Genomic DNA, 18,943 nt, shown 5'->3' on the forward strand with positions numbered 1-18,943 from the left:
AGAAGCCAGGCAAGAAGAAATATTTTACAACTGCATTCCTGTTGCAAGAACTTGGCTTTGCTGTTCAAACTACAACCTTGAGTGGACAGGTACCAAGCTGACAAACATGTGAGGCTATGTTGTAACTGAACTCCTTACTTATGGACACTCTAATTTGAGTTTCCCATAATTCTGACATCCTCAGTACTAGTTTTCTTTTAGAGATCCCCCCGTAACTATTAAAAGCATAAAAACATTGTTATCTCAGGAGGCAGCACTAGAACAGGTCAGTCTTAGGTTCTTAAAGACCCCAGCCAAGCCCATAGCTCTGTTACTCCCTGTCAGATGGAACACAGCCTGGCTCTAGCTAATTCAGCACCAGGAACTTAGATGTGAGTAAAGTACACATAAATGCTTGCACTGCACCCATCTGTGGTAGCCAATGCTTGCCTATAGTTGTCTGCATCTATGCCCAGCAGTCATCCTCACAATGACTACTGGGGCCTTTTCTCATGGGGAGGGAAGCTGCTAAGGTCACTCGCAAGTCAGCTGGTAACAGAATGGGATAGTGGAGAAGGCAGAGCCTGGAGCCCCACCTCTAGTCTCTATTGGTTGATGTCTCCATCTGTGAACTATGCATCCTGATGAGGTGAAGGAGGGCTGGCAGGTAGTCAGGAAGCACAGGAAACATTCCAGAGTAGTAGGTACTGACACCCGACTTTCACAGAGCACCCCAGAAATGAAGCTCCACACTGGCTTCCAATTCCACAAGGAGCACATTCTTTTTTGGAGTTCTGTGGTCCTGTGTGCTCATACTCTGCAGGTTCACATCGAGCAGTAAAAACCTCCACTGAAGGTATTCTGTCACTCAACAGCAACGAAAAATACAAATGTCCCTCTATTTCAGTTTATAAAACATAATTATCTGGAATTAATACATCAAATTTTGTGCAGGAACAACACAAAGCAGACAAAAACCCTAACACCAAGAGTAATTTTAAAATATAGTAAATGCTGAGAAAAAAGTAATCATAGTGCTAGTGCTTCCTTGATTGTCACAATTGAACAACTGTTAAAGATCACTGTCTCTGTTCCTCATAAGTTAAGAGTTATTATACATGCACCACATGGTTATCTCACAGCAGTAACACAAATGTGAAAATAAATATTACCGTCCCCACTAATTTCATCTGCAGATCCAGGTGGCATGCAAAGGAAGAAGTAGGGAACAAAGGGTAGGAGGGACAGGAAGGAAGGAGAAAAGAGAAGGAAACACACTATTAAAATGACAAGTAAATCAAAGCTTAAGAAAATAACAAAATCACCCCAAAGTTCATTCACAAGATAAAAGAAAAAATGTACTAGTGTGTTTACTGGAGTTGAAAGCCATTAAGCAAAGTTTTAAGCTGCCAACAGATTACACAGTTACACAGGAGAACAGTGGAGCTTAATTACTTTCTACCACACCTGGCAAAAGTAATTTCACTGTCTTTCATTGTTAAATGTTAAAGTGCTTCCACTTTCCCTAAGGAGCATTTGTATCATTTCAGATACAAGAAACCCTGTAAGCGGAAGGGTCACTAGAAGATAAGCCTGTGACTCATATTTCAATGAGGTAGTGAACTGGTCCCCCATGATAGACATAGGCCATGCCCACACTACCATAAAGGGCAAGTGTAGTTCTCAAAAGGCTTTAATGACAATTCAGGTTCCCATTTGCATTCATACAAAACTACTAATTTTCAAGCATTTTTGGAAAAAAAATCGTTCCAATAATTCCAACAACAAAAATCACTGCTTTATTAGAAAGCCCTCCAAATGGCACAGCTGCCTCATCTGTCCTGACATCTGCCTCCCAGAACACAGAATACAGACACCCAGGGCTCATATGGACTGTGTCCCACATGCTGTATTAGAAAATTCACAAGACCAGAAGAAACAGGTCTTGACAACCACTGTAGGAAAACAAGATAACAGAAATGGCACCAGGAAGCTACTTCTTGCCCTGTCATGCATTTAAAAGCAGCAAATGGGCAACAAAAGATTGTCTAGTTAAGGCAATGGCACAAATTTGTGTCAACTGCGAGACACAAAACCTGCCTCATCAAGTTATCACATCTGGACAGTAGACAGCACATACACTGATATTCAGTATGGCTATTGACTGCTTGGGACAATCTAGAAGCATCTAGCTATAGTTAGTTTTGTGAGGTGCCTTGGTTGACAGGAAATCCTGTGTAAGTGCAGTGCAGTACCCGTTGGAGGAGGTTCAAGAGAACAGAAGACCAAAGGGAGAAAGCGCCTAGCTTTCTTAACTTTATGTTGGCAGTGATTGATCCCTTTACAAAGAGGCAAGAGAAGAAGAGAAAAACAGAAATACATTATTTCAATACAAAAACCCAGTTAATTTTAAAGCTAAAACTATAAAAATGAATACAAATTTGAAACGCTTTTATTACTATCATAGACTTGTAGCTTAAAAAGAATTATTTGTTTTACTAAAGATTAACACTGGATACAAACCAAAACAAAGCAAAACCAACAGCTATGAGCTCTTCAGGTCAGCCAAGTAACAAATAACAACTAAAAATAAAAAGGGATACAGGGAAACCAGTAACTAAAATAAAATAAAATAGAATAAAATAAAATAAAGACTAATGAATAACTTAAGGATCAGGAGCAGTCTATGCATTTGTCAACATTTAACATTTGTCCATAAGGAAAGAAATCTTAGAAAACATAAGAGCTTTATGAGCACTTAAGATCTGGAATATCTTAGCATAAACTGATGATGAGGATGTCCAACTACGGAAGCTGTAAAGCTACCACCATATTTCCACTCATTTGTCAATCCATGTGCTTAAACTTATGAGGGCCTCACTCTCCATGTGAAGCAGTGAGAACACAGAGCAGCTATAGTACAGCAATGACAGTAGAGCACACACATCAGAATCAAGCAGACACAGTGTGACAGTACACAGAGGTACAGGGTGCCATCAGTAACAAACAGTCCAGACTGTGTGGGCCCATGAAGAATAAAGGTTATGGACTAAGGTGGGAGGGGGAGGATCAGGATCAAAGACAATCCTGCAATGAACTAGTATGGGCTATGGATGACAACATCTGTCAGTGTTAATTCCCTGATATTGAGAATTATGCTCTGACTATATAAGATTATGTCTGAAGTCAGATATGGAGGTAAATGCTTTGAAAGTTGAGGCAGAAGGATCAGAGGTTGAAAGTCTGTCTGGGTTACATAGAACCCCATGTCAAAACACAAAAGAAAAAATCAAAAAAAAAAAAAAAAAAAAAAAAAGCCAATATGAAATAAATTAAAATTGAGAAAAAAATACCTAAGTTTTTAACTCATCATTCTTAAAACCATTCTCTAAGAATGTATGATAAAGAAATAAAAACCTAAGAAGCCTGGCAGTCTGAATTCAGACAGCAGCTCTACCCACACTGACAGTTTCCACTTCTTGGAGAGGAACCACTTCCCATGTCTAGCTCTTCTTAGTTCTTTATCATATAGTCTATTTCTAGACAGGTAAACAGTCTTTATCTTGACTGGAAAAGAAGCAGTTTTTTAAAGGTGCTTCTTCAGTAATACTGACTTTAACCTGCTTCATACAAAAGGTTATGAAGCTTCTTAACTTACAGGAAATAATTGTTTTTGCTACATGCTTTGAACATTTAACATGAATTATGTATACTGTATAGGAGACAGTGTTAAGAAAAATAAAGTCATGGAACTTAGGTCTTAGGTGTAGACAATCAGGATCTGCAATGTACTGAACTGGAAGGAGAAGCAGAAGGCCCATGGAGAGAAGGAAGCCACGGAATGGTGGAGGCCCAGGCATAGGCTCAGCAAAGGCACTAGGATTTAGCTCCAATGTGCTAGGCATGAGGTGCTCAATGAACTTCTAAAAGCAGGTGGTAAGCAGACAGGCCACAGACTAAATTAAGCCATAAAAGAAAGGGATTACACAAGGGAGATAGATACAAAGACTGACAACAGTGGTCCAGACTCAGTATTGCATTCTTGACATGAAGACTGGCCAGCAAGTGAGGCATTCAGTGGCCAAGATGCACTGAGCCCTTAAGAGGAAAATCCTGCTGAGGTTGGAGATAGGAGGAGGTTTGGATGGGATGCCATACTGTCCTAGTATCATTGTTGTGATAAATTATGCTGACAAAAGGCAATTTGGGGGGGGGTGTTATATAATTATGGAATTATGTGAATTTCAGGTTACAGTCCATCCCTGTTGGAGGTCAAGGCAGGAATTACTTGAAGCAATACTCATATACAGTCAAGAGCAGAGACAACAAATTTTTGCACGCTCATACTGATTAACTAGCCTCCTTTCTCTATTTCTATGCAATTCAAGACTCAGAACTAAGGAATGTTGCTGCCCACAAAGGGCTTGACTTCCCATTTCAATGAACATAATTTAGATAGTTTTTCACAAGAATGCCGCAGGCCAGCTTGATAGAAATAATCTTTCTTTAAGGCTCTCCTTCAGGTGATTCTACACTGTTGACAGTGAAAACTAATCATCACAACCAGGGCATGGTGGTGCATGCTTTTAACCCCAGAACTCTGAAGACAGAGGCAGGAAGTTATCTGTGAGTTCAGAGCCAGTCTGGTTTACGTAGTGAACTCCAGGGGAGCCAGAATTACATAGTGAGACCCTATCTCTAAAAACAAACAAATAAATCAAACTGGCATATGTATAAAAAGCTGTTTTCCTATCTCTCAAATAGGAAAACTCCCTTAGGGAGTGTCTTTAAAGTATTCCTACCAAATAAAGGAGAGGCAATAAAATTTGCATGCTGTTACTTTGTGGCCAAGTTATGCATATCAATAACTTCCAACATTCTCACAGAGAGCATTACAGAGGTCAGATTTGAGACTGGCTGGGCCCCAACACACTGAACAATTTTCACTTATTTTTGGTGACAGTGTCTCACTATTGTAGCACAGACAGGCCTGAAACTTGTTATGAAGTAAGGTGAACATGAGCAAGCCAGCAGGCAGCATCCCTACCTGGTTTCAGCTTGAGCTCCTAGCCTAACTTGCCTTGGTGACTATAACTTGGAAGGGTAAGTCAAATAAATAAACAAATACACAAATAAAAGCCTAAATTGCTTTTAGTCAACACGTTTTATTACAGTAACAAAATTAAAACTAGAACATTACAAACAAACAGGAGGGCCTGGCAGACAGAAGCAGTAGGGAGGAAACTGAACAAGGATGTCTTGTTTCACTATTATCTGGATAAAACTGAGCTTTCTTGATAGAAGACATGGGATTTAAACACATTGAATGTCTGATAACATTATATTTAGAGAGGAAAATTTGAAACTCACTTTCTTTGGAATAACAACAGGGTTACAGGCATATGTAAGAGCTGGAGGCAAAGCTAACATGAAACTGGCTGCAAGCTTTTGGCTGCTGACTCTGGGTGATAGTATGTAGGAAATCAATTCACAATCCTGTCCTCTCCTTTGTATATATTTGAAACACTCAATGATAAAATATTTAAAGAAATTCCTCAAAGACAAAACACACAGTAACATTTTGGTATTGTCTATTTACCTCTATAGCATATTTTGCATCACAAAGTCTGAACTGAACCCATCATTACTCTGCGGTTACTAACGGCTGCAGAGCGCTCAGGCAGGATCCTTTCTCCTGTTCTTCCATGTTAGCAGTGCTTGTCTGACAATTAGCAAGATGGTGCAAAGGTTTCTCGCAATCCATATTGAACTTTATTTACTCATTGTTCTCATCAGTTTAGCCAGAAGATTAAGGTGTGTGAACCAAGAATAAGAATACTTTAGCACTGCCTGTTCTAAAACACACACTTATGTACAGTCAAAAGTGTATTTTTGTTTAAAATACTCTGGTATAGTGTTTCATTTCCCTCCTGCTATGAGGCTGTTAGGGAAGACAAGAAACAAACCCCACAGGGCTGAAGAGGCAGATCTTCAAGGACTACTTATACAGAGTAAAGTCCTCATTGCCTGGTCTTTTTGAATGGGAAAGTGGCTCAGGTGATCCGATTTTAGGCAGGCCTACCAGACTTGCAACTCTTCCCACATATGAAAACAGGGAGTTCAACGCAAGGGGAAGGAGAAGTCCCTATCTCTGGCCCTCTCGTAGGACACTATTTCTCAACTTTTGAAACTGGTATTTCCTTGTTTCTACGACTTCTGAACACTTGAGAAAACCATGTGATTAAGCAGCACCCTCAAATCTCACGAGCTGTAAGCTGAGTTCTAATGACATTAAGATGTGGGCATGGGCAAGAAGCAACACTGATGGACTACTCTTATTACGCTCTCCCTAATCTGTATACACCATCACCAGCCAAAGTGGCTCTAGATACCAGAGAATAAGCCTGAGAGTTCCTCCTCAACTAAACTGCCAGATCAGACATGTTTATCGTGACCACTAAGACTAGAATAACTCCTAGTTTTCCAGGTTCTCAGAGTATGCTTAAAATAGCTAATGCCTATCACTCTGCACATATTACCAGTAATGCATCATAAAGAACATAATTTATAACAATGAACTTTTCTCAAACAGTATCAGGGATTGAACATAAGGCCCGAACATGGCAGATAAGTGGTCTACCACTAAGCTATATCTGCATATCTTAACAAAAAAGTTCATATAAAGAACTCACTTAGTTCTTCTCACTTATGCTTCTTGCAGAGGCTGGCTTCAAACTTGTAAGCCTCCTGCTTCAACTTCCTGAAAAACTAGGATTTTAGATGTGCACCACCACATCTGGATCTTTTGTTTTGCTTTTATTTGTTTGTTTGTTTTTTGAGACAAGGTTTCTCTGTGTATCCCTGGCTGGCCTTGAATTCAGAGATCCACCTGTCTCTACCTCCAGTGCTGGGATTAAAGTAGTGTGCCACTACTGCAGCTGCAAATGAACTTCTCTTGCAATTAGTTAGCAATATTCTAAAATTAAGGAAGGGGTTGCCCATCGTACTTCTTTAAATTCTGGACAGAGTTTAAAATCAAGCATTCAAAGGCATGGTGGCATGCCTGCAATTCCAGTACTAGGAATGCTTACAAAGGAGGATCACAGTAAGGTCTAAGCCAGAATGGGCTGCCTAGTTTGAGATGATACTCCATCTCAAATGGGAATGGGGAGGGGGAGATGACATTTTGGTAATAGAATAGACAACTTTGGAAGGCATGGCACTGTTACAGTGGAAACTAGATGGTAAAATTAGGCATAAGTAGCTCTTTCAAAGTGAACAAAGGGTAGACTTTGAATTCAAACAGAAAAGCCAGTACGTTATTATTCCTGCTGAATGGAGAAAACTGCTAAAATGAAATCCCATGCTAAAACATTACTCCCTGCACACATCAAGACTCTGCAATGATCAATGGCATCTAATGAAAAGAGAATGAGTTCCAGGAGTTCAAGGCCTAGGTCTACAGTGGGTTTTCTATTACTCACTACTACATGAACCTGGCCAAGCCCCGTAAGTGCAGAGAAGGATGGTTTTCTCATCTCGGAAGCAGGGATATTAATAAACAAGACAATACCATGGATATGTCAGGCACAATTCCTAAGCATGTATTTGCTAAGCAGCAGCAAAGCAATCAGTGGACAATAGACTCAGCATGCCAGAGCCCTCAGGGAGAGGGAAGCAAAGATGATTATCAACTTCTCTAGACCTGTACACATTTCTCAGACTCACACACAAATCACTCAACCGTATTTGAGATGTTCTAAGATTTGAAATGAAGCAAACTGATACAAATAACATTTATTTTCCTAAGTGTTTTCTTGATAGTTAGAATAATCTTTAGTCACCAACTCAATATAATTAAAAGAAATCCTATCTAAAGAGAATTATTTCTGGTAAAATAATAACCAAACCAATCTGTTGTAAACAGTTTACATGTGCAATAATACTAAAAGTAAGTTGTCTAAAAGTAGTACATCTGTCCTTTAAGCACAGAGAGTTCAATAAAATCAAAACAAATACTTCTGCCAGATTAAAAAAAAAATCACTGCAGTCATTTCCATAGACATATATAAAAGAGATAATTTATAATCTATAGTCTGGTTTTGCATGGTGTAATATTGAACAAGGGCCACAGAATAACATAATGGTAAGTACCATGGACTTCTACTCACAATTAAGGTTTAGGGGCTCAATCAAGGGCCTGCTTTTTCTTAGAAAACACAAATGCAAAAAAAAACAAAAAACAAAAAAAACAAAACAACAACAACAAAAAAAACAAAAATAAAAAACCCAAACACAGTTAAGTCTTCAAAATACTGAGATCATCAGCTTTATTCTATGATCTGAGAAATGTCCTTACACTGACCCTGTTTTAGTGGCATTCACTTGGGGCATACTTGCAGATCCCTGAAGACAGCCTAGTGCACTAGTGTTATAGATTGGGCTTACAAAAGGCACTTAAAAAAAAAAATTAGTTTTGCTCCTTTTTTGCACCCACACAGCAAGCATTTGCTGAATGTATTCATGTCCACATGGTAGGACATATGATGAGTGAGGTAGGGTGTAGCAGGAAAGTACCTCATGGAGCACGCCCACTCCACTGGCCTGTTACAAAGCAGGTTCATTGTGGTAGCAGATATAGAAGACCACAGGCCCAACAAAAATAGAATTTAGTGCAGAGGGTCAGCATCTCAACACACATCAGAAACACATAGCAAACTCAAGAAATAACCTTGGGATATGATTATAGCACAGCGCTGCTGTCAGTATCAAACTAACAAAAACATTCCTAGGCAGGCCAGACCAGCACTTGGACTCACTGTGCACAGGCTTCAGGCTGGGTGGGCACTGCTTTCCAGTCTGTGAAGACAGGATTTACAAACCTGACTTGGCCTAGAAGCAAGCAGTCCTGATCAACAGGACCAACAGGGTTAAAAATACCAGCTGTCGCTGATCACCCCTGAACACTGAGTGCTCCTCTCTGCCTGGTCTAGGACCAAAGTACTTGCCTGTCAGCTTTTACGGATAGAAAGTTTTTGTGTAAGGAAGGAAAGACCAAGCAGAAGAGGGTGACCACAATCCTCAGCATAATGTGAACATGAAACAATGTGGCCAAGAAAAAGGTGGAGAAAGGAAAGGTAGGCCTAGGCCAAGGGATGCCATGACAGTATCTGACTGAGTCTTAGTGTCATCTGGTAGGCACAGGATTTTTACTAAGAATTTTTCTGAAAGAAGTAAATCAGAAAAGGAAACACAGGAATCCTAAGAAATCAGGATAGACTTTGAGGCTATTATCCACGTTTGCACAATAATTCTATTTTTGCTCACTGTGTATCTTCAGTAAACTTTGTAACCTCTTGGCCTTTAGTCTCATCATCTGTACACTAAGTGAGATCATCTCTGTAGTCTGTCAGAACTTCATGGGTTAACGCATAGGAAAGAACACAGAACATAAAGCTAAACCTAAAACACAACATCATTCACTAAGCCACTCAGGCATGGCAGTGCCTACCAATAATCCTAGCATTTAGGACTCAGTAAGAACATTAACAACTTCTGGACAGCCTGGGCTACGAAGTAAGGTTTCTTTTAAACAACAACAACAACAACAAATGGCTAACTTTTTCTTTCTGAGCATGGAAGTGTCAAATAGAAAGGGCTGGCAGGGAAGTGAAATGCAGAGCTTTGATGCTGACCAACTACTGAAGGAAACAGAGGCACCAACGTGAAGAAAGATGATAGAAGGGCCACAGGGCCTAGGACCAATGGAACACCCAAAGGTAAAGAGTAGAATGAAACTCCCAAGCACAAGAGAAGTCTGAGCTCACTCCTGTACCTGAGCAACTGCAAATACTGTGGCAAACACAGTCATCAGCTGCCTTTTCATGGAGCATATACAATTCATTGCCTGAATGGTAAGTGGTACTCAAACCTTACTCAGCTATCCTGTAAACACTGAAGAATCACCCTCACGGGCTTAGACTGCTTCTTTCCTCAGAACTTCTACTATGGCATTTGAGCTTTTCCCCTTCCAATAGAAAAAAATGAGGGCTGGTGATTTCAAAAAATCAAGTATGTAGATACACCACAAGCCGAATAAGAACTGTAAAAAAGGCTGATGACAACCAGTAAACCTAACACTCTAGATTTACTACTCCCAAAGTCATGGTTGAGGCTCTCAAATAACTGACATGTCCTAGAGAACACACGTAGCCCCAAAACTGTCCAGTGAGACCAAATCCAGTACCAAGAGCTTCTCTGTACTCTGCTAAGAAATAGCTCCTGGCTCTAGGCCATCAGAGCATTGATAGTATTGCCCACTAACAGAGCGACTCTGCGGTATGTATCACAAACACCCGTGGGTTAAGTGAAGGTTTGAGGAATGTTTGTGAGCAAAGAAGAAAACAAACAGATATATTATTATGTTGGCTACCAAAAGAAGATCCAAAAACAAATGGGCAAAAATACAAATTAAATTTCAAGAAAAACTGACTCAAAACAAATGAACAGGAATTGAGGCTCATCTATCATGTAATGAATACATCAGAAGGTTTTATTTTAGAAATATAACCTTTATGTTCACAGGCATATAGCTGAGAACAGATAGTGTGTGGCAACATATACACATGTGGAATTATGCACATGTATGACAGTAGGGTATAACATATATTAAAATATATAGCTGGGGCCCTTGGAAGGTTCCTTTTTCTGCCCCTCCCTAAAATTCTTTTATTCTTCACATGTTTAGATGAGGAAAAGAGGGCACATACACTTTGAAAACATAACATGAAAGTCACCATACCAACAAATAGTTAAGATAATGCTTATGTAATACCTTGACTATATCAAATAACCATTATGTTGACTGTGAAAGAAGAAAACCATTTTTTTAAGAAAATCATGTATTTTAAACTTCAAACACAAAATACCAAGTGTATTCTGTTATATCCTGCTAAACTCAATAAACATAAATTCTAACAACAACTTCAAAAGTTAAGGTTTCATTGTAAATACAACATGGCATTTAAACAATATGGAGCCCTGTGTACCCTACTGAGTAACATATAGGGTCACAGGCAGCATCTACAATAAAGTCCATATGGATGGCTATTTCACAATAGTAAAATCACACAGGTTCTTTCTAAGCAGAGGAACTGAACACAAGTAGCATCTGCACTATCCTCCTCACAGCTTACTCTTCAAGGTCTCTACCTCACGATCCTTACCTGACACAGAGACTGCATGTGTCCGCATGCCTTGCTTTTCATTGTTGGCCAACCTGCAACAGAGCAGACAAAGGGTAAGTACGTCCTTACCAGGACTAAACACCTACCCTTGTCAAATAAATCTGAATCTGCCTCAGATTAGCAAGACCAGTACCATTCCTGGAAGATTACATTCTAGACAGGTGGTTTGTTTTGTCAACTGGAGTCTTAGAAAAAGACACTGAGTGCAGATAGGTTGTGTAAATGCTTCTAAGACCAGAAATTAAAACAGACAATTGGGCTGGGGATATAGCTCAACGACAGAGAACTTGTTTAGCAACTTGAAGCTCTGGATTCATCCCCAGCACCATAAATATAAATAAATAAATAAATAAATAAATAAATAAATAAATAAATAAATAAATAAATAAATAAATAAATAAAGCAAGCAAGCAAGCAAGGAAGGAAGGAAGGAAGGAAGGAAGGAAGGAAGGAAGGAAGGAAGGAAGGCAGGCTCAATCAGCTAATTAATCAATTTAAAAACAGACAAATGAAGAACAGCAGATGTGCCTGGAAAAAGCTGCTCACAAGGGTGACTTAGAGCTATTTTTGTATACTATGTAATGTGCAATGTAAAGGCTATAAAAAGGCTTAAATTAACATAAATTAAGGGTTAGCAAGATTCTTCAATAGGTTAAGGTGCTTGACACCAAGCCTGCCAATATGAGTCTGCTCCCTGAATCCTCATGGTAAAAGGATAGAATGGATTCTGACAAAACTGTCTTCTGTTGGATACAAGTGCAGCACTGGGGCACGTGTACTTACAGATATGTATGTATATGTGTATATGCATATAAATAATACATACATATGCATACTAATGAATGTACAAAATAAAAACGAATTTAAAGTGTATGTAGCATTTTAAAATCTAAATTTTATAGCATGTAGAAAGGTTAAGAAGTATGTGTATATATTGCTATTACATATTATCTGCTATTCAATAGACTGAAAAAATTTAATGACATTTAAAAAAATACAGGCACAGCTTAAATTTTTTGAAAAGCATAAAACCTAGGAGAAAAGGTCTCCTACTGGCTGAGAAAAATGGCTCAGTGAGCAAGGGAGCTTGCACTGCAAGCCTGGTAGCCTGAGTTTATTGCCTAGACTCTATGGAAAGTGAAGGAGAGAGAGGGTTGATGTCACAAGGTACTTCTGAGGTTTCCATGTTGGCAATGTGGCACGTGGCTTTCCAATCATACATACATGCAATCTTACAACACTGATAGGGATAATACATCTTTTAAAAATAGGAGTGCTACATTTTTCAGCTATTTCCTTGGTTTTTATTCATAAGGAGAACTTCTTCCTACTCCATTAGTATTTACTATATAAGAATATGGAAAATTTTCCTAAAATACAAGGTTTATACCAAAACAAATGTCAGAACTTAACACAATGTCCTTTTTTTTTTTTTTTTTTTTTTTGCACCCAGAAATATCTATATAAAACTGCATAACTTCTACAATCAAAAATCACAATACAGGGTCATATAATTTATTATCTTTTACTAAATTCAAAAAATACTTGACACCTATCTTTATTATAAAAACTGAAGTTACTGTCTACCAAATCAGACGTTTCTCTTCCACTGAGGCAACACAGCTAACATATTGTGTATCCACTCCACTCACTAAGCAGGCAGGGCATAGTGTTACTGAGTAAACCTCACTGCTTGTTCCTATTCTATAGCCTGTCCATGAGCTTTCTCCCCTGCTTGCCTTCTGTTCATAGTTACTATATGGCCAGATCAAAACAATTCCTTATGTTTTCCTAGCTGCAAACACTCTAAGAAAGCATAAGCTGTTGCCCCAAAGAGGGACACAGAGCCGAACATGAGAGAAAACTGCTTCTCTAGTTCCTGTTCACCTTCACATTCATGAATCCACAGAATTTGGCTATCAGAGAGGTAGATGATTGTCAGGTGCATGATGACAAGACAAGTAGCTATTTTCCAAAATGTGGTTATATACTAACCAGATGTTATAGAGAAATGCAATGGGGTGCCCCCTAGCTCAGAGGCCTGTATATTAAAATGTGATATAAAAGAGAAAGGCCTGAAGGAGAGTTGGGGACAGTTGATAGAGAAATTGAACAAGTATAATTTAGCAGACGAGAATGCGAGGGACATCAAAACTGAGACTAGGTGTCAGCAAGTCAGGTAAGCTCTGCAAAGCCAAATGTCAGAAAAGAGCTCTATTTAGGACAGTCTGATGAGGGGCAGAGGTAGACAGGCAGACTTAGTAGCTATGCATGCCAGAGCTGATAGAAGGTGAGTACGTAACCAGCTTCCCAAACAGCTCAGCACCAAGTCCTCATGGACGAGCCTTTACACACCCTGTCACCACGTACTGCTTAAGATCTCAGTGTGTCCTATGAGATTCTTGGAAATTTTCTCCTTGGCCACTGCCTAGATCCTTCCATGTTCTGTATTCAGTCATACTTTTCTGACTCTGATACAACTCTATGCCTGAGGTCCTCAATAAAGCACATACTAGGATAGCTCTGACATATGATACTAATTGTGAGGAACAGGAGAAGAATGGTAGGAGGCTGCTAAAGCAGATTATCAGATACATTTACCAAGGAGAGCCAGAGGATGTGGCTACAGAGAAAAGGGCACAGGCAGAATAAAGCCCACTCCTTGTCCCAGGCCTCCACATCTCCACTGCTTGTTAAGTATCTAAGAATTAACAGCTTCTGGTGTTCAGTTACCTGTTTATCTGAACAGCTAGGTTTTTACCTTTATACGTTGGCCCCCAGTTCTTAGCATGCTGACTAGAAATACATAAGTAATAATGCAATTTTTTGCATTGCTATTTCATTTAATTACGTTAAAGATCAACATCTCTCTTATGGATTTTGTAACATGGGACAGTAAACCGCCGATTACCACTCTTTCATTTTCCTAATTGTAAAAGAGAATGCCTATTTTCACATTTCTACACAAATGATGAGGTGAACGTCTAAGCTTATTATTACCATCTCTAGATCCCTTAACAGACTTGAAATAAGGGGGAAACTAATTTTGAAACTTCTTCATTAAATATATATTTCATATATAACCTACAACTTATGTGATTTGTATTTGGAAACATGTTTTCACAGACCTTGAATATATGTGGAGATTTATTTTTTTAGGAAAACAGATAATAAAGCCCAATGCTTATCTAAAGTTTCTAACGAAACCATGTAAGGAAATGCACAAATAAAGCACTTACTTTGGTATTGATGGCAATGCCCGTTCACCTTCTGGGAAGAAAAAGGAAAGAGACATGAGCAACTCCTTAGACTCCTTTAAAGAGAGAATATGAAGTAAGTCCAGGAAGGAGGAAAAGCCTTATTCTGGTGTTTAGTGACAGTCTTTGATAGCCAAGTCATCACACTGATTCTACTTTAGGCTACTTTGGGTTTCCATATAAAATTTACAACAAAAATAAATGGGTGTTGGGTTCACATGGAAAGATATGCCAAGTCCTAATAAAGGGATAATGCAAGGTGGTAAAACATAATCTTCCCAAAGACTTAAAGATTAAGGCGCTCCTAAAAACAAAGTCTAGATGCCTTGCCAAAGGCCTTTGCTAAAATGGTTTACTAGTAACACCCAGAATCTATGCAGAAAGTACAATGTATGTAGCTGCAAAGGAATTCAGCAGAAACCTTGCTTCCCTACAATCCAGGGCTATCCTTATCCCTTTCAGAGATCTTTCTGGGAACCCTGTACTCTGCTTGACCCTCTTATGTTTCTGAGCCCCTCAGAGAACACTGTCATTGACTGTTCACCATTCCCTTATCACCTCTAGGGTATCTGTCCCTGAGCAAGCTCTCAGAGTGCTTTATAGTAAAGAAAGAAAAACTAATTGGCCTGGGGTCTGTAGAATAAACACAGTCCATGACAGGACACACAGTATACATACTGGAGGAACTGGTATCCTGCCAAAGCCCAGGCTTTTTCTGCACATCCACCTGGAATGTTTTCAAAGACACTTCAGAAATCCATATCCTCAGTATACCCTTGCACTATACTTACAAAGCTCTTCATCATGAGGAGACATGAGCCTCATTTCTAGGATAAGTTTATTCACTCAAATCTTTAATTTCACCTCTTGACATAGAATTTATTTTGTTCTTCTCCTCCTCTAAGGCACAGGGGGAAAACACAACAGGATAGAAACTTCAACTTGAACTACAAGGGACCCTTAAAAAAGAACTGGGAAGATAATCTCTAGAGCTGAAAGAACCAATGGTAACTTAAGAGCTACTCTAAGGGTTACTCAAAGTCCTGTACTGCCTCAGTGCACTTCAGCCCAGCCTGGAGTCCGTTGCTGTGACGTGGACCATTATCTCTACACAAACAAGCATCCAGGTTACATCTGGCCTGATTTAGTGTTCTCAAGCTTAGAACTGGCTGCGGGGGTGAGCCTGTCCACCAGTGCAGCAGAGAGAAAGCAGAGTCTCACCTTTCTGGGGTCTGATGATGAAGGACTGCGTGGCTCCGTTCACCAGCCGGCAGTATCCATCGATCAGGTCAGCCATGTTCTCTGCAATGGTTAGGGATGGGGCCGTCACTGTCAGAGGCTAATGAGAAAGAACATTAGAAAGAGGCATTATTGTTCTTCACAGTAATCAAAGGGACAGCTGCACTGTGACATCACAACTCTGCATACACTTGAATATAGAGGAGTAGGAATGAAACATTTGCCAGACTTGAGTGAAAAAGGAAGTTTGGTATTTAAGAACACCATTCCTTAAATGTGCGAGAGAAGGCATACTTACAGCATAAGATAAAAAGTACTAAAATAGAGGCTCGCTTTTACAAAAAAGTCAGCAAAAATATCTTCAGAATGTCTGGACATTGGACACACTTTAGGAATTCAGGTAACAGCTCATTCCAGAAACTAATATACAATAAAATTTCATTAATCATATCTTAATTTTTCATCACAGAGGGAATTGTTAAAGTTTCTGTCTTTTCTGCATTCATAGCATGTTAGTCCAAAGGCTTAAAAATCATTCTCATATGAAGTTTTTGATAAACTTCCTAAAGACCTATTTCTAAGTGTCTGTATTTTATTTTCATATCCCATTGTGTCCTGGTGCACTTGCTCCAAATGAATGGCTTGCTTCTCACTTGTAAATTCCTGTCATTACTTATGGGACAGAAAAGGGAAGGAGTAGCTTGAGCAAAACACTGAGATCTCAGCGGGAAACTGTAATTTGCAACAAGTTTTCTATACTCCCGGTTCAGAATTTGCTCATCTGCAAAAGAGTTTCTAGATGTCAGTGACTTGGAATCATAGGGCAGGACACTGGTGACATAGCCTAGTGAGGAGAGCTGAGCCACAGGCAAAGTTGCCTACACAATGGCTCCAACTACTCTTCAACATGCTCGCTCTGTGTGGAGCCCAGAGTCTTATTGTATAGCTCAACAGTTCTTTCTTCTACATATTATACATACACACACACACACACACACACTCTCTCTCTCTCTCTCTCTCTCTCTCTCTCTCTCTCTCTCTCTCTCTCTCTCTTTCATCTTTGTTGGTGTTTAGAGATAGGATCTTGCTCTGTGGTTCATGCTGAGAGCTGGCCTGGAATCCAGAAGGCTGGGATTATAGCAGCGGGCCACTGTGCCCTACTTGCCCATTTTTATCACACTATTGCAGGTGCTATTATCATAGTGACTGCCCAGAGAACCTACCAACACAATTCTAACTGGCTTCCTTGATGCTTCAGAATGGTCTCTGATTATACTTATAGCAATAGTCCTATTCTGAAGACATTTAACCACTATTTTAAATCTTTATATATTAGGAAATTGTGAGGTTAATTACCCATGAATACTTTATCCTTATTAAAGAGAAGTCACTTCTATACTATCCCATGGATCAGATCTTAACTTTAAAAAATAAATTTTGATCATGTTTTCCCCCTCTCCCAAATCCTCCTAGATCCTCTCCATCTCTCTACTGACCCAATCTTTCTTCTTCATCAAATTCTTAAGCGCAAGAGTGTCTTACCTCAGGAGCACCAGCGATTTTGAGTTGTAGCATTCCTTTCCTGTCTTTGTCTTCACTGTTTGAGTACTGGATGGTTTGCACTTGGTTGAAGTCCGCTAGGTGTGTGGGCTTTGGGAAGGAAAGATATGGTTCCTTTAGCTGAATTCTATGTTATATAACCTAATATTTGCTAAGCAAGTTTATTAGTAAATCCTATACAGTATCAATTTTACTGCTTCAAGTCTCTCATGTGTCACTCATGTGTAGTGTGTGGCATCACACTCAGTTTAGAGGGCATCATTAAAATATTAAAGGCGAGAGCTAGAGAGGTGGCTCAGTGGTTAAGAGCACTGACTGCTCTTCCAGAGGACCTGAGTTCAAATCCCAGCAACCACATGGTGGCTCACAATCATCTGTAATGACATACTTATATAGAATAAATACATTTTTAAAAGTAAAAATAAAAAATAAAATATTAAAGGCATGTTACTAAAGCTTAACAAGGATGGTACTACATAAAGTCACACTGTGTGTAGAGTCTGGAGGTGCAGAGTTAGGTAAAGCACTAATCCACAAGCCCAGTTCTAACCATTGGTGAATTACAATTTAGTTCTGAGACACTAAATGACTCAGAACATCCAAGGAAGAAGACCTACAGAGAATGCTATACAAAATACATAAAAGAGAATCCACTGGGCCAGACATCAAACCAAGCTTGATGTCAATCAGTTTGGCAGTGTGTTAGACCAGGAAGAGACACTGGCATTGGCACAGAACAGGTGAACAAGAAGCAGATGGCAAGTAATGGCTCATTCAGGGGTAAACTGGTTAGTTTCTGTGTTGCCCCCCTTAGCTGCTCATCTACAATATGCACAACAATGGCAGAAACCTATCAACACAGGCAACCATTTTCTATAGGCTTACGCTGTAAAAGGGCAGGATATAATAAGCACCTTAATTTCTCAATGCCTTTACTTCTCCAACAGCTGTAATCGTTACTGCTTCACCAAGAAAGAGACACAGGCACAGATATGAAAGAATGACCCCAAAAGTCATAAAACCAGTGTCAAGATGCTGGTAGCTTTGCAACGCACTCAAGAACGGGGTCTTTTGAGCTCTCTAAACCCCATTTTTTATCTTTACCTCTAGACAAAATGGAAGGGGATGGGGGGGAGGGTCACCATCTTGAACTACACCAGAGACAGAAAAGAGGTTATAGATGTAAAACAATTTAAGAAAAAAAAAGTCTTGCAAGAAAAAATGACTACAAACTGAACTAAGGGCTATGACTAAAACTCACTGAGTCAGAGATGACTGGACATTGTCAGACTTTCTAAAGAGACACAGCATTTATACTTCATCCCAGTGGACTAAGTGGTCCTGCTCCTGCATCGGTGCCAGTGTTGTTCTTGCATCTGTCCTGCCCCTCAGTTTTCACCCATTGATGTAACAGATGCAAAGTACATAGTATAGTCTTCATCTATGCACTGATCATTTGGAAAGCTATTAGGCTGACTGTGTTTTCCCTATATGTAATGATTCTTTAGTTTTAAGTTAAGGAGCTTTTAGTAAAGGTATTTATCACAAACACCTGGCTTTTATCCCATCTTTTGTTGAAAAGAAATTCTTAATTTCTATTTAACATAACTTACCAAAGACTTTTACGGAGTTATCATTTTTACATCATGTTTTTAAAAATTC

At 39.3% G+C, this 18,943-nt stretch overlaps 1 protein-coding gene across 7 annotated transcripts in view; it reads right to left on the minus strand.

Moving 5' to 3' along the window:
* The window catches only part of Ptk2 (protein tyrosine kinase 2), a 202,897-nt gene that overhangs the window by 74,301 nt on the left and 109,653 nt on the right, over positions 1-18,943 (minus strand). For 5 of the 7 annotated variants that reach the window (XR_004389457.1, XR_004389458.1, XM_032916460.1 and 2 more), the window contains 5 exons: positions 17,264-17,371; positions 15,704-15,821; positions 14,465-14,495; positions 11,205-11,257; positions 1,152-1,169 (listed from right to left, as the gene is read on the minus strand). Coding sequence is in view for 5 of the 7 variants with exons in the window: in XM_032916460.1 (XP_032772351.1) it covers positions 1,152-1,169; positions 11,205-11,257; positions 14,465-14,495; positions 15,704-15,821; positions 17,264-17,371 (328 nt within the window). In the remaining 2 variants the exon portion in view is untranslated. Of the gene's footprint in view, positions 1-1,151; positions 1,170-2,234; positions 2,319-11,204; positions 11,258-14,464; positions 14,496-15,703; positions 15,822-17,263; positions 17,372-18,943 lie in introns of all 7 variants that reach the window. The other 2 variants (XM_032916487.1, XM_032916480.1) reach the window with 2 other exon arrangements.

Source organism: Rattus rattus, chromosome 1 (assembly GCF_011064425.1).
Source record: "Rattus rattus isolate New Zealand chromosome 1, Rrattus_CSIRO_v1, whole genome shotgun sequence".
In the NCBI taxonomy this organism is placed as follows: domain Eukaryota; kingdom Metazoa; phylum Chordata; class Mammalia; order Rodentia; family Muridae; genus Rattus; species Rattus rattus.